At 46.0% G+C, this 15,116-nt stretch overlaps 1 protein-coding gene across 3 annotated transcripts in view; it reads left to right on the top strand.

Moving 5' to 3' along the window:
- The window catches only part of MCTP1 (multiple C2 and transmembrane domain containing 1), a 3,303,831-nt gene that overhangs the window by 2,962,282 nt on the left and 326,433 nt on the right, over window positions 1-15,116 (top strand). For all 3 annotated transcript variants that reach the window (XM_069627643.1, XM_069627644.1, XM_069627642.1), the window contains one exon: window positions 9,913-9,966. In XM_069627643.1, coding sequence (XP_069483744.1) covers window positions 9,913-9,966 — 54 coding nt within the window. The remainder of the gene's footprint in view (window positions 1-9,912; window positions 9,967-15,116) is intronic.

Here is a 15,116-nt window from a genome sequence, read left to right as displayed (position 1 = left end):
GAGTTCCACAGTTTAGCCGCTTTCACTGGGAAGCTATTACCTCCTGTGGTAGAGCGTTTGTAGTTAGAGACGGAGAGGCAGTCTCTGTATGCTGTCCTTGTCGGTCTCAAGGATGTCAGTCTGTGAAATCTGTCGTTCAGGTAGATGGGGGGCCGCGTTATTGAGGGACTTGTGGGTGAGTGAAGCAGTTTTTAGGGAGATTTCGTCCATTATAGGGGTCCAGTTGTTCTGCTGGCTGTGTGCTGTGATGTGGTCTCTTCTGGAGATGCCCAGGGCCACTCTGAGTGCATTATTCTGGAGGGTTTGTAGCTTGCTAGTAATGGCTTTGGAGGATCCAAGATAAAGCACATTACAGTAGTCTAAGCGGGATAGTATGAGGGCTCTGGCCAAGGTCAGGCAGCTGGTGACGGATAGAAAAGGTTTGGCTGTATGGATCAATTTACACGTGTAAGCCGTGGAGGGGCCTAGTGAGTTCACCTGTTTGTTAAAGGAGAAGTTGGAGTCCAGGTAGAAGCCCAGTGTTTTGACTTCGTGTCCCACTCTGATGGTGTTGCCATCAATCATGAAGGATGAGTAAGCTGGGCTTAATTTCTTTAGGCTGGCAGTAGTACCCAAGGTGATGAGTTCAGCTTTATCATCATTCAGGCATAGCCATGAGTGGCCATCCATGCCTGGATGATGATGTAAACCCTATTCACCAAGGCCAAATCCTTTCCATGATCTCCAGAAAGCGGAAGGAGGATCTGGGTACCATCTGCATAGTTAGTGTAGGTGATACCAAGATGTTCCAGATGTTCCAGATCATCGAAAAGGGGCTTGGTAAATATGTTATACAGTGTAGGGGAGACACAGGAGCCCTGAGGTACGCCACAGGTGATGGGTATGGGGTCTGCAGCATCTATAGGCGAAAAAACCCTCATGGTTCTGCCATCGAGGAAGGATCTAATCCATGTAATGGCCTCGGGGGAGAAATGGGCGGCCGTGTGTAGGTGAGTGCAAAGAACCGAGTGGTCAACCAGGTCAAATGCTGCAGAGAGGTCGAGGAGGAGGAGTAATACTGCTTGGCCATTGTCTCTGAGCAGATCGATCTGTGTTTTAAGGTCGATGAGAGATGTCTCAGTCCCATGTTGGAGTCGGAAGCCTGATTGTCTGGCTCCTAGCAGGTGGTGTTCTTCCAAGTGCTTCTGTATTTGAACATAGGCGACCTTGTCCAGAATTTTCAGGAGGAACGGTACCGTTGTTATGGGTCTGTAATTAGTGGGGGTAGCTGGGTCAAGGGTAGGTTTTTTTAGTAAAGTTGTTAAGTTGCACTACTAAAAACCTAAGAAATTCAGTGAAAAAACGTTGTTAAAGGGACGTTATCGTTAAGTTGCGCTGTTAAAAACCTATGAAATTCAGTGAAAAAACTTTGTTAAAGGGACGTTATGGTTAAGTTGCGCTGATAAAAACCTTTCAAATTCAGTGAAAAAAGTTGTTAAAGGGACGTTATGGTTAAGTTGCGCTGATAAAAACCTATGAAATTCAGTGAAAAAACGTTGTCAAAGGGACGTTATGGTTCCAAGTAAAACCGAAAAACTCTTGAAATTCGCCAGTTATGGTAAGCTAAGCAACCATAACTCGCGCCACCACCGTGCACTGCTAAGACTAACACCCAGGACATCAAAGATGACATCACAAATGTCATTGATGACATCACTGATGACATCACCTGTGTATGTACTTTTCATGAAATATGTGTACAAGGGATTCTTATTATAATGTTGCGAAACAAGTGTCAAGGATCATTGCAATAAATATCATACCCTAATTAGTGCATTGAACGATGCATTGATATAAATAGCATTCTATTATGGGGTTCTATCTAGTATACTAAGCAACTCATACAGAAACATAACATTGTGTGCAGTGTACAAGATGAAGGTATGATATTCGTAATGTTAATATGTTGAATAATGATATGATAATTGTTTTCTTAATAGATTGTAGTGTACTGTGAAATATGTAATAAGTAGCTAATAAAACACATGTATTACATAATTGCATTACTATAGACAAAACACAAAGACACAAGAACATATACCAATATGGGTATATACAGGGAAAGTGAAGTTAGCAAAAAAGCACAAGTACTAGCAGAAACAATTCATAACTTAACTGATTAGTTTCATGCAAATAAATGATTGCTCTGTTTCAAAGCTGCTATTTACCCTATGTATATGTATCACTTGATGTGATTGGACCCTAAGGAAAGTAGTGTGAGTACAATGTATACAAATATGACCATATACAGGGAAAGTACAGCCATAAAAAAAAAAAAACAGAACTATCAGAAAGTGCTCATAAGTCTATTGATTATCTTTATGCACAAAAAGGATTGCTGTCTTTCAAGCTTGTGTCTTCCCCTATGTATATGTTTCATATGATGTGACTGGACTCTAAGGGAATTGCTGTAAGAACCTACTTGAAGGATATGTCTACAAATAAAATAAAATGTTTAGTTTCTGACTGTTACTGAAGAAAACAATGTGGCCTAGATATGTCAGCAAAAGAAAAAAGAGTGAGCCAGACATGTGATGTCATCAGTGATGTCATCAATGACATTTGTGATGTCATCTTTGATGTCCTGGGTGTTAGTCTTAGCAGTGCACGGTGGTGGCGCAAGTTATGGTTGCTTAGCTTACCATAACTGGCGAATTTCAAGGGTTTTTCGGTTTTACTTGGAACCATAACGTCCCTTTGACAACGTTTTTTCACTGAATTTGAAAGGTTTTTAGCAGCGCAACTTAACCATAACGTCCCTTTAACAAAGTTTTTTCACTGAATATATATATATATATATATATACATATATGTATGCACGCACACACATAGATATATAACATATGTATGTGTATGGTATACACAAATTAAAACAGGCCATAGCAGCCCTGCAAACTATTGGATTGTAAATGTCAAATGTCCCACTGTACAGCGTGATGTGAAACCTTTCCTCCTGATTCTGAGAAACATTTTGAATGACGGTAGTTTCAAAGATGTGATGTTTTCTGAAATAATAATAATTAACTGCAGCCACCGAAAGATTTTGAACATTATATCACATTTTATTATGGAGAGCTGTAAAATCATCTGTGCTACCACATAATTTAGTATCCGCAAGAATTACTGTGCTTCATCTTCAAAGGTCTTAAAGGTGATTTAAAAGCAGCCTCTCACCTCCGCAGATGGGCCTCACACTGCCTCTGTTTATAATGTGCAGTGTGTTTCTCTGCCAAAGAGCACTATCGTAAAGAGGAAAACCAGCAAACGTATCCTCCAGGTCAGGACCTGGAAAGCTCTCAGGACGAGCGTTCAAAAGCGCTGGAACATTCTGTGTTTCTCAGTTTACAGCGCGCGCCAGTGTCAGGTGCCCCTGCTGCCGAGGCTCGGCCCGGCTAATGAGGGCTCCAGGAGGTTACTGCACAATAAGTAGTGTCTTGGCTTCTTTGCCTTTGCCGTATGCTCCTGTATATTGTTACATATAGCTGGTTGGGGTACAGGAGGACAGATTTAGGTTATGACACAGTGGTGCTGCGGGGTCCTTTTATCGGTGTGTCCGCATTCTGTTCGTGATTTCGGCCCATGTTTAAAAACATTATACAATGAGCTGACTGGCAATGCCGCCGTAACGGGCACCGCTTCTAAATTAGCTCGATAAACCTTACGTGTGACAGTTGGCACAGTCCAACGGCTTGTCACTTCCCCGTTACCCACGGGCTACAGAACTGCACGCTCGTTCACATCCGTAGGCGGCAAATTTTGCCTGCAGAGCGCAGGTGCTTTCAGTTGCTAGATTTGCCCTGAAAAAGTTATTTTAAAGGTAAAAACAATAGCATGCCTCATATTTCAATAAACATACCATGCACATATCTAACTATCGTCACCAGTGGGTAGCCTATCTCAATGTATCTCTAAATACTGATGATGTATTATACAGTCTGTCATGCGCTGTCCCCTTTTACTCTCTCCAGCTCCTTCCACATCGCCAGTTGGGATAGAGGTCTTTTAATTCCACGGAACCATTCCCCACTTTCTGTGCGGGAGTTTGATTGTTTTCTTGTCTGGGAGGACAGAAGGTACGGGAATCTGCGTGGTTACCGCGCATCAGTGCCTTTTTACACGTATGTAGTAAACAAGCAGTAAAGTGGGCGCCATGTAGGTCCATGGCAGCCGCATTACAATGAATCCCTATTGATAACACCTGCTTTTTATAGGTGTTGTTGGGGGTCGCCTGCCATGGTCATCCGGCAGGCGCCCCTGGGCGCTATCTCTGCTAGCGCCGTACAGGCCCACGATGTGTGGGGGGTGGGGGCCTGCCCTGGACATCCGGCATGGCCCCGGTGCCATGGGCCTCAGCACCCTGGCGTGGGGTCACAGCCTGCCAGGCCTCTGACTGAGTGGACCTCGGCTGCCATCCTGGCATGCGGGTCCCTCAGTGTCTGGGCGTGCAGGCCTGTGCCTCCACGTGTAGGCCTGGGGCCTACATTGATAATGAGACACGGACTCAGTCGTTCCTCTTTGGGAGTCTGCAGCCGCTCTGTCTCACGTGCCTGCAGGGGCTCCTTTTATTAGCTTGGGCCATGACACAGTCATGGCCCATCTTAAAGGGGCCATACACGTGAGGAAAGCACATCCCCCTTAAAGGGGCAACACACACACAGGAGGGTCCCACCTAACACTCCTCCTTTTTCATAACGAACAAACAAACAATATCGAGCCATACAGGCTTCCCACCTGTTACAAAATAATAACATTCTTGTCGGTTTTAGAACTGGTGGGGTAGGCAAATAATTAGATATATCACCGCCACATACTTTGCTTACTCAGACAATTAAAGACCTAACACCTACTAGTTACAGACTTAACACATATTAGCCCATTTCTAAGTGCACTCAACAGGTGACAGTCGTGGCAGGTGGGCTGCCAGAGGAACACAGGCCACTCTACCACAGTTTGCAAAACCCTTTATTAACCTGGGGCTCTGAACGGTAACATGCAAACAAACGCTGTGGTTGGCGGCTGGTATTACATGCACACCTCGCGACTGTGGGATCACAGCCTCACCTTATTGTTCTTTACTGAGAACACTTAAAGCATGTAGTTACTATGCAGGTCCACAGCATTAAAACACAAGATTACTGAGTCCTCTTTAAACAATTGCGGGGCAGCAGGAGACCAGTCCATTTCCCATCAGCGTCCGTTCAGGAGTCCCTTCCCGAGTTCAGGTCCACTGATGGTATAGGTCGCAGCCGGAAAAGCCGCACCTGGCAGGTACCAGGAGCCACATCGGCACAGTCAATTGATGTTCAGAGCAGGGTAGCGAGATGCAGGTCGCCTCCCGACTGCTCCTGATGTTGTCGACAAGGCACGGTGTAGTCGGTCGGGCCCAGGGTGAAAGGATATCCCTCACCCCTTTTCCTCATGATACTCCCCCCAGTCAAGAGTGTTTCTTTCCTCCTTTCCTCCCGGGGCACATGAGGACGCACAAGCACTCATGATGAGCTGCAACCCATATCCTGCCCGTTGCCCCGTCTCCGGGCCTTGTTCTGGGCAGACCCAAGGTGTCTCGGAGCTCAGGGGGGCAGGTGGTACCTCCCCCATACCCACGTTGGCTTGATCTTACGACGGCCAGGCATGTTGAACGACACCAGTGTCAGCAGTCCAGGAACTTTCTCCGGTGTCGAGGCCACCTATGGGCAGGCAGGGTCGTTGCAGTAGTAGGGAGTCAGAGACACCAGTGGGGCCAACTGGATGACGCTGGTATCAGAGTGATGGGCCATCGGCTGCCTGGTTCTCTCCATGGCAATGGAAGGCTGTCCCAAGACTCCGTGGCAATGTGGGGTGCCTCCTGTCCATTGCATGAGGGTCCTCGCATGCACTATACGTGCATGATCCTCGGCCTGATGATGCGGGTGATATGGGCTCACGAGGTGTTGAGGCCACCTTCACTGCGGACAGGTTGATTCATGCCGCGGGGTGTCCCGTTTTCCTAATGGTGCTGGGCAGGAAAACATTTACCTATGTTCTTGTTAGCCATCCTTGTCGACGCTGGCACAATGCACTGGTTCTTGTACAGCTGGCCATGGCAGAATGGATTGGGGTCTGAGGTGCACAGTGGGGTCTCGCCTCTCGGGCCATCCGGCAGCGCCAAGCGCCTGTTCCCCGTTGCTGCGGGTCCCCACCCCGTCACGTCCTGCGCGTGCAGCTTTCCAAGCTAGATAATGCTGGCAAGATGTATAGTACACAGAGCGCCAGATACTTAGATGCTCCTGGCCTGGAACCCTTAGGAGCACAGGGTGGCAGATCCACTTTATGGCGCTGTCGGAATAGTCTGTTCTGGTGACATGTGGCTGTCTTCAGTGTTTAGGGTCCGACTTCTCTGCGCTGATGACCGGGCTCATTACCCTCTCTAAGCTCCCATGGACGACGTTTCAGTAGGAGTGGCAGTGCTCCTTCCGCTCTGCCACACAGGCTCGGGGGACGCAGGAGGGATGCATGACTCTGTGTCGATGTGGGGCACCAGGTAGTAAAACTGCCTTTATTCTCACTCTACTGTCCAGCCCAGAGTCCTGCACGGGAGCCTCACTTTTCTTTGGTCCCGGTCAGAGTCACTCTTTTGATGTCATCCCGGAGACTCCCCACCCACCTTTTCCAGAAATGTTACACTGGCCAAACCCTTGGCTCCGTCACCGCATTGCAATCCAGCCACCTCCATTCTTGTCAAAAGCTGGTGCTGCTACCGCTTGGCGGGAGGTTCCATGCAGGTGGTGCAGCCCCTTTCCTCCAGATGATGGCAACGGGCCCGACACCACACAGGTCAGGGATTTGTGCGCGGTTTTCCCGCCAGCACAGCAGATGGACGAATCGCCCTCTCCCATGATGGAAATACTGCCACACTCACTGCAATCATCCCTGTTGCCATTAGAGCTTTGCATGCGACCTTCAGCATCGATGGGTAGGTGAGCAGATTTCTGCTTCCGTGGTCTTGCGACTGCCTCGCATTCTAAGCCCAGATTTCACTGTGTGCAGCAGGAAGATGATTGCGCAGTCGTTTGCGGGAGGTGTTTTCTTTTGTTGTGGCACAGCGCTACCGGACGGGACAAAGGCTGGATCCTCCCCCGGACGCACGAGCACCCTCCTCACCAAGGGCCGCGGCCGGGGAGGATCCACGGCAACAGCCACCACCTTTTCTCTTTGCCTCTCGCCTGCAGGCGGGGCAACACTGCTCTCCTCCATCTTCGTGGCGAACACGCCACATGGGTGCCTCAGTGCAGTGCTGACTGCCGGGCACTTCCCTCTTCCTGGGAGAAGGGCGGCATTCCTCCCTCCCTCGCGGTGACGACCCGCGTGGGGAAGGGAAAACGCACGCGGTCTCTCCATATCGGAGCAGCCTCCACTGCCACCGGGTCTAGAACGCGCCGGATGCCGGCGTGACACGGCAGCCCCGCACCGCGGATGCCGTGGGGACTCACCGTCCGCCTGTCAGCCCAGAATCATTATTGGGCTCAACCAATCCCCGCACCCCGAAGAGGGGCGCCAGTTTTTCTTTTCTTTTGGGCTGGCACCCCCACAGCACAGCGAACGCCGCAGGGAGCAGCAGACTGGATCCTCCCCCGGCCGCACGAGCACCCTCCACGCAGAGGGCCGCGGCCGGGGAGGCCCCACCATACAGGAGCGGGGCCAGGACGGCCTCCCTCTTCGCGGCAGACGCCGCTCCTTATCTTCTTCATGGGGGCGGGCCAGCACGGCCTCCACCTTCTCACGGCAGATGCCGCCGGGGGATAATTCGCAACATGTCCCACCCCAACGGGTGATGTTCATTCCCTCCCCCTGCACAAACGAATGTCGCAGGAGTCCGGGGTGCCACCATGCCTCGATCCTGGCCGCAGGAGCACCCCCGCAACTGAGGGCCGCGGCCGGGGAGAAGCACGCCATGGCTCACCTCACCTTCATCTTCTTTGCGGCGGAACGCCGCCGGGTGTGTGTCTCACCGCGGGGCAGCCCGGACCTACACCGCCCAGTGCCACGGCGGTGAGGCGCAGGCCACGCGAGACCGTGGTGGGGCTGGAAACTCTTCCCCCCCCCACCACTTCCTAGCAGCAGGGGGGGCAACGCGGGCTCATGGTCCTCGTCGCCATTGTTGGGGGTCGCCTGCCATGGTCATCCGGCAGGCGCCCCTGGGCGCTATCTCTGCTAGCGCTGTGCAGGCCCACGATGTGTGGGGGGTAGGGGCCTGCCCTGGACATCCGGCATGGCCCCGGGTGCCATGGGCCTCAGCACCCTGGCGTGGGGTCAAAGCCTGCCAGGCCTCTGACTGAGTGGACCTCGGCTGCCATCCTGGAATGCGGGTCCCTCAGTGTCTGGGCGTGCAGGCCTGTGCCTCCACGTGTAGGCCTGGGGCCTACATTGATAATGAGACACGGACTCAGTCGTTCCTCTTTGGGAGTCTGCAGCCGCTCTGTCTCACGTGCCTGCAGGGGCTCCTTTTATTAGCTTGGGCCATGACACAGTCATGGCCCATCTTAAAGGGGCCATACACGTGAGGAAAGCACATCCCCCTTAAAGGGGCAACACACACACAGGAGGGTCCCACCTAACAGGTGTGATCACTGAGCGAGAAAATAGAGCAGATTTTACTCTCTGTGCCCCATCTCCCACACAACATGGCACAGAGGATTAAAAAACAGGCAGAGTGCTTGTTTCCGCCTGCTTTTGTTAACCATCTTTGCCATTTACTGCTGCACTTGAAATGAGCCACTTAATGTATTAACTACTATATCATGACTTTGTAATGGTTTGTAAAATATACAGCCAAATGGACTGGTCCAGCCATGAGCATGTGGTTTGAAAAGTGCTTTTTAGTGAAGCACTTCTCGTTGCCCTTGTGCTTTCCGTCTTTTGTGTAGACCCTGCATCGTGGAACACCTTTCTTATTAATCTCTGTACTGCACCTTCCCTACATACATTGGCCTCTCTTCTTAAATCTGGCCTTCTTTCTTCTGCTTTCTCCATCACAAATATGACTTTTTGCTTATGATTGAGCCTTTTGAGTGCACTGTTTTTATTGTTATAGTTTGTTTGCTCCTTTATAGCACTTTGGCGAAAGCGCTTCATAAATTAAATGAAAGTGCAGAAAGAAAATGCAGAAAGAAAGTGCAGAAAGAAAGAAAGAAAGTGCAGAAAGAAAGTGCAGAAAGAAAGTGCAGAAAGAAAGTGCAGAAAGAAAGAAAGAAAGAAAGAAAGAAAGAAAGAAAGAAAGAAAGAAAGAAAGAAATGTAAAGTTGATTGCAAAAAGGTATATACATTTTGAATTGCTGAAGAAGATTATGTAACTCGTTTTCTTTAGAGGTAAGGTTTGGCAAATGCTCTTCTGGGTAAAATGAGTGTGAGGATGTCATGTTTGCAAGATTTAGAGGCATGCCATCAAGATTTGCCTAAATAAAGGCCATGTGGTAGTGTGGGTGTGTTTATGTGTGTGAGCAGGACTGGTAGTCACAGAGGACTACACAATCACAACACTCGCCCTACTTAAGCCTCACTGCGAGGACATTTTGCACGATCAGGAAAATGTCTCTTTTGGTTGAATCGTTATAAAATAAATTGGCATTTAGATTGTATTCCAGAGTTCTTTCTACATGCAGGGGGCATCATATCCGCATGCAGCAGGCACTATGAAATCCCTGAATTTAAGTTGAGTGTTTAATCGACACTTGATAGGGCCTGCACAATTGGAGTGGCCAGAGTTATTTGCCGTTTATGTCTATGTTTTTATTTCTGAATTGGTTACATTTTCTGCTGAAAAGGGTTTACAGGTGACAAGAGCACAGCTCCTCTCTCTTTCCAATCCTTGACATCTACTACTGTTTCTGTCTGCAGGTAGTCGAGGACATGCTAGAGGGCGAGGAAGAGGAGGATGACAGAGATGACAAGGTAATTATCTTTCCTAGCACTCGGGCACCTGGGGATGGGAGAATTTAGACTTGACACTGTTGTTACAGACAGTTAAAAAAAAGGAGTTGAAGTGTTTTAGCCCAGAAAATTGGACAGAGCTGTTTATCATCCTAACAATGCTGGTGTATGTTGCGGGAAGGAATGGAGAGCAATAAATCCTCTTCTTTTTTTGTCCAGAGCTGGGTCAAATATTTCTTGCCAGGAACAAAAATAATTCAGCTTGTCTGGAATGTGATAGCCCTGGAGAAGATAACTGCAGTGACAACTATTTTTGAAGGACAAAAATGTGTCCTGTCGTAGGTTTAACAAATAGAGGTGTACTTGAGAAGGAAAAATGATGAAAAATAGCAAGTCGCACACTTATGGAAGATGGGCTCTTGCCTATATCTATTATTTACAATGAATCATATAATAGAGGAAGGGTTTATAATGTGCATTCCTGGTCATTCTGTCTAATACCAATGCTTTTTCAGGCCTGAGCTTGACAAGGTGCCAGCGACATGTGAGCACGACAATGAATCAGGGTGTCAAGCATTATTTTTCACAAAAAAACACTGTTGAATACATTGGCTGCTGGGTTGGAGCTTTGCAACAGCCATGCTATGTTATGTGTCATTTGTAAAATGCCTGGCTGCTATTGTTATGGCCGCGAAGTGCTCTGAGTTGTGTAAATCACATTGCAGGAAAAAACAATTGACTTGGCAGAGATGACTAAACAGGGTCATTATATGTTTCCTGGTGTAGGAAAAATGGCAGTAAAAGTGGTGGTAATACCTCCACGGCACTTTTACCGCACCAGGAAACTACAAGTTTGACCGTGGGGGTGACTGATTTACCTCCAGCAACTAGTTGGCAGTAAATTAGGCCCCCTCTGGCAAAACACTGCCAGAATTACAGGTAATACCAGTGCCGGTAATTCAAGTACTTCCCCCATGGATTCCAGTGGGACTCCATGGAATGGAGAATTCCTGCCGACCGTAATATCCCGGAAATACTGGGATATCAGGCAGTTTCAGTGCTAATTCCTTTTGTACCACCAAACTCGTAATGAGTGCCTAAATCTGTAACATTATCCTTAACAGTTGTAATGTGTTGGATGGGGAGTACTCTTTGTATGACTATGTCTGTGAAGAAATGATTTTTGTCAGGAAACTCGAAATTGGGTCATGGACCTTAACAGCTATTATGGAGATGCTTTACTGAAAGGTGACATGAGCGGAGTGAGTTGAGAAACTAGTGTTTATCCCGAAGCAACCGTTGGCAGTTTTGGGTACTATGATTATGTAATAAACTGTACATTATATTTCGGGCAGGCAAATAACCGAATACGCTGTATACAACATTACAGAACAACAATTGCTTTGACATAGAATATTAGTTACTGTGGAAAGTTACGTGTTTAGAGGAATACTGTGTGTTTGACTACATCAGAGAGTTTGTGATTGCTGTCCGAAGAACCAAATTCAAGTCGTGGCACTCAACCAGCTGCATGGTGATACTGCACTAAAAGGTGGAGTGAGTAAAGTGAGACAAGACTACCTGTCCTGAAACAACCAACTGCATGTGTGGTTTCTGTTATTCGTTATTGATACTAGTTCTCTTGGAGGGCAGAGTCTGAGGTTGTTATATTTCTAGATGGTACAAGTCCATTTCCTTACTTTATTTGTTTTCATTTGTTTACTTATTTGTGCACATGGTTTAAATGAAATGTTACACAATTAATCTTAGAATAAATATAAAAGGAGAATATGAATCAAATATTGCAACTTAACATAAAGTAGTACAAACATTCTTAAACACCATTGAAACATAAAATATGATTAGAGCACCATACCACAGCTAAGGTCAGTGAAATGTGCTTCCTTTCCATACATGAAACAAGAATAGAAGTTATTATATGCAAAAGCTCCAGCATTATGTACACGATTAAAAAAAATAAGATGCCATAATTTGACATAAAACAGGACAATCCGTATATAAATGTTTAAGAGTTTCAACAGGATATTCTCCTTTGCAGATGCAACAGACCCTGGGCCTCATTAGGACCCAGGCGGTAAGGGGTTTACGCCGGCGTAAACCATGGCGCCCCTTACCGCCTGAGTACGAGTTCCCTTAGCGCCATGGTGATTTTAACGCCTGCTTTTAGCAGGCGTTAAAATCCATGGCGCTAAGGGACCTTGTTGTTAATTACGCCACCGTAATTTACGGTGGCGTAATTAACGGCTTCCCCACTCCCATTATGCCCTATGGGGCCAGAAATGGGAATGGGGAAGGGTAAATGGGGATTGGGGACTTACCGCCCCGCCAACCTCGGAATGGGGCGGTAAGTCCGCCAACCCCCATGGCGGAGTTGGCAGCTTAGCGCCATGGACCATGGTGCTAATAGCGCCATGGTCCTCCGCCAAGGTCCTAATGAGGGCCCCTATCCTCGCTTATGACCTAGCACCCAGTATTGCATTAGTTTGAAAGAGGTTCAAGCAAATTTACTTAAAAAAAGTCCATATGCTCGAATTCAGACAATTAGCTGTATAATGTATATCCCAGAAAAATGTTTAATTCCTTCAGCACATACATGTTCAGTTTTCAGATAAGAAAATGTGAATTCCAATCACACATAAGGATATTTTTGTTAAGATCGCAAAAAGTCGAGTCACAAAGTTCACAGAAGGACCAATCTACAACACTCATAAGATCCTCACAGCTCCTACAGAATTCAAAAAGTTAAAGATTGTGCACACCGTAGTAAGGTGTTAACCTAAACTAACAGAACAGTGTGTTCTGATGATCGTATCTTGGCTAAAAAATGTAATTGTTGCAACATAAATCTTCTGTACATCAATGCCAATCCCAATTCAGTTCTGATAGCCTGGACAGGCACCGACATTGCTAAATCCAGTAGGACCTTCTAAATGTTGCCTCCTATTAAGCAGTAGGCACCATAGACATAAGTTAGAAGAGGCATGTCTATGTGCTTTTATCAGAAAAAAAGAACTGCAGAGCAGCACACCTCAATGTGTAAGAATAGTTATCAAATGTCTCTAGAAGATATCGAAAGAACACGTAGCTCAATGTGTATCAGGACAGTGTCCTCTCATCAGAAGCAAATATGTTCATGTCAACATTTTCAAATTTTCATAATGTAATCTAAAAAAATGAAGAAAGATCATATGATTCCAATATAGTTACATTTTACGTGTCTTTGAATCAGGAGGGATCTTATGAGTCATACCTCATGTGGTTATCTCAATCAGTTCGCATGGTAACGGCAAATGCCTTAATATAAGATATGGAAGATCAAAGAGTTAGGCTATGATCTGTAAAAAAATGAAGTCCTTCAAATATATGTGTGTAAATCTTATAAAAGCATACCCCCATATATAGAGTAACCAAACAGAATCATACCTTTCTCAGAACCATGTAACCACAATACTCTCCATCAACGTGATGAGGTAGAGAATATGTAGAAAATCCAGACTCAATACCAAAACAGTATATCTAATGTAACACCAATATTAGTGAGTACCTACTCCAATAAATGTAAGAATCTCACTTCCAAAATAAATCCACTCTTCAAACTGAGTCAATGGGCCTCATTACAACTGCCCGGTCTGGAAACAATAGTGTTGGTATGTCTACGGGCACTGATGTTTCCAGACCGGCACAGATCAACTCTGCAGGTCAGTCCTGACGGGTGGGAGGGCACCCGCTCACAGAGTTCTCACTGGAGGACCGGCACCATTGTTAACGGTGCCGGTGCTCCCATGTCCCCATTCCCATGGAGTCCTAAAGGGCTACATGGGAATGGGGACTAATGAAATTACTGGCCCCTGACATCCCTGCCACCAGTCATGCAACAGCCCGGTGGCACCGGGAAGTCAGGTAATTCATTACGGGTCCGGCGGCTACCTGGCAGTTTTACCGGCACGGTTACCGCCGGACCTGTAATGAGGTCCAATGTATCTAAGATAAGTAAAGAGATCTAAACAAACATGTGGTTTAATTGTAAACAATGTCAACTAATCTGGACATTCCAAAGTAATACTCAGCGAAGCGACCAAGCCAGTAGAGCTCACACCACATGGTCAAACGTGCAGTGCCAACGTGGCAGTCAAAATTGCTGTGAGTTTATAGGAACGTAAACAAATGTGATCAATGTGATTAAGTCATATTAAAGCGTGTAGTGACTGATACGTGGCAGCATAAGCCATGTCAGATAAGTACCATTGGTTAAACATAAGCTGGAAGCTAATGTGGATTTCATCATGTAATGTAGCACTGTGTGAGATTATTCAAAGATGATACTCAGTCAAAGAAATACCACATTGATGGAAAATAATAAACACAATAGTACATACCATATACTCATGTGTTATAACATATGGAATTGTTGATACTACATTATAACCAGACATTTAGAGATAAGATGTACAACACTCTAATGTAGGCTGGCGACTCATAAGGAAGTCGTCATATGTTATGAAATAATTTATAACTTCTTATAGAAAATCGATTAATGTAAAAGCGTCCTTAAGGCTCTATTTTATGACCAAATAATGAAAGTGTATACCTTCAAGTGCTGTACTGATGTAAGAAGAATAAAAATAAATTCACAATCTAATATTAGAGGGAATTGATAGAGATATTGTACATTTCCACTTTAAGGTATCTTGCATATTCCAACCCAATACACTGTGTACACAGAGATAACAAAACTGCGTTAGGTACATTCAAATACCTTCTACGGCGAGATTAGTAAAGACACTGAACAGTGTTGAATACATTAAAAGAATCTTGTAAAATCTCAGATAGAAATGCAGTTAACCAAAATTAACAACATATGTCTTAACGAACTATCGCATAGATATCCATGACAATATGAAGTGTGACTGTGTATTAGTTAATATGTTTACTGTGTTTCAGAACAGTCATGATGTTAAACCCCAAAACATCTGGGTAGATCACATCATGTAAATTGATTCATTAAGGATGAAACACAGATTGGTCATGAAATGAATCATGGGATGACTATTAAGATGTTACAAAAAGGGCAAAAGGTTCAATTCTTCATTAATTCCTGATGGATCTAAAGAGTCTAAGTAATGTATCCCAAATGATTCTCTTCGTGAGAT

This window comes from Ambystoma mexicanum, chromosome 6p (assembly GCF_040938575.1).
Source record: "Ambystoma mexicanum isolate Mex_15411 chromosome 6p, UKY_AmexF1_1, whole genome shotgun sequence".
Taxonomy (NCBI): domain Eukaryota; kingdom Metazoa; phylum Chordata; class Amphibia; order Caudata; family Ambystomatidae; genus Ambystoma; species Ambystoma mexicanum.
The sequence above is the reverse complement of the archived record's forward strand: the minus strand, read 5'-3'. Positions and strand labels throughout refer to the sequence as shown.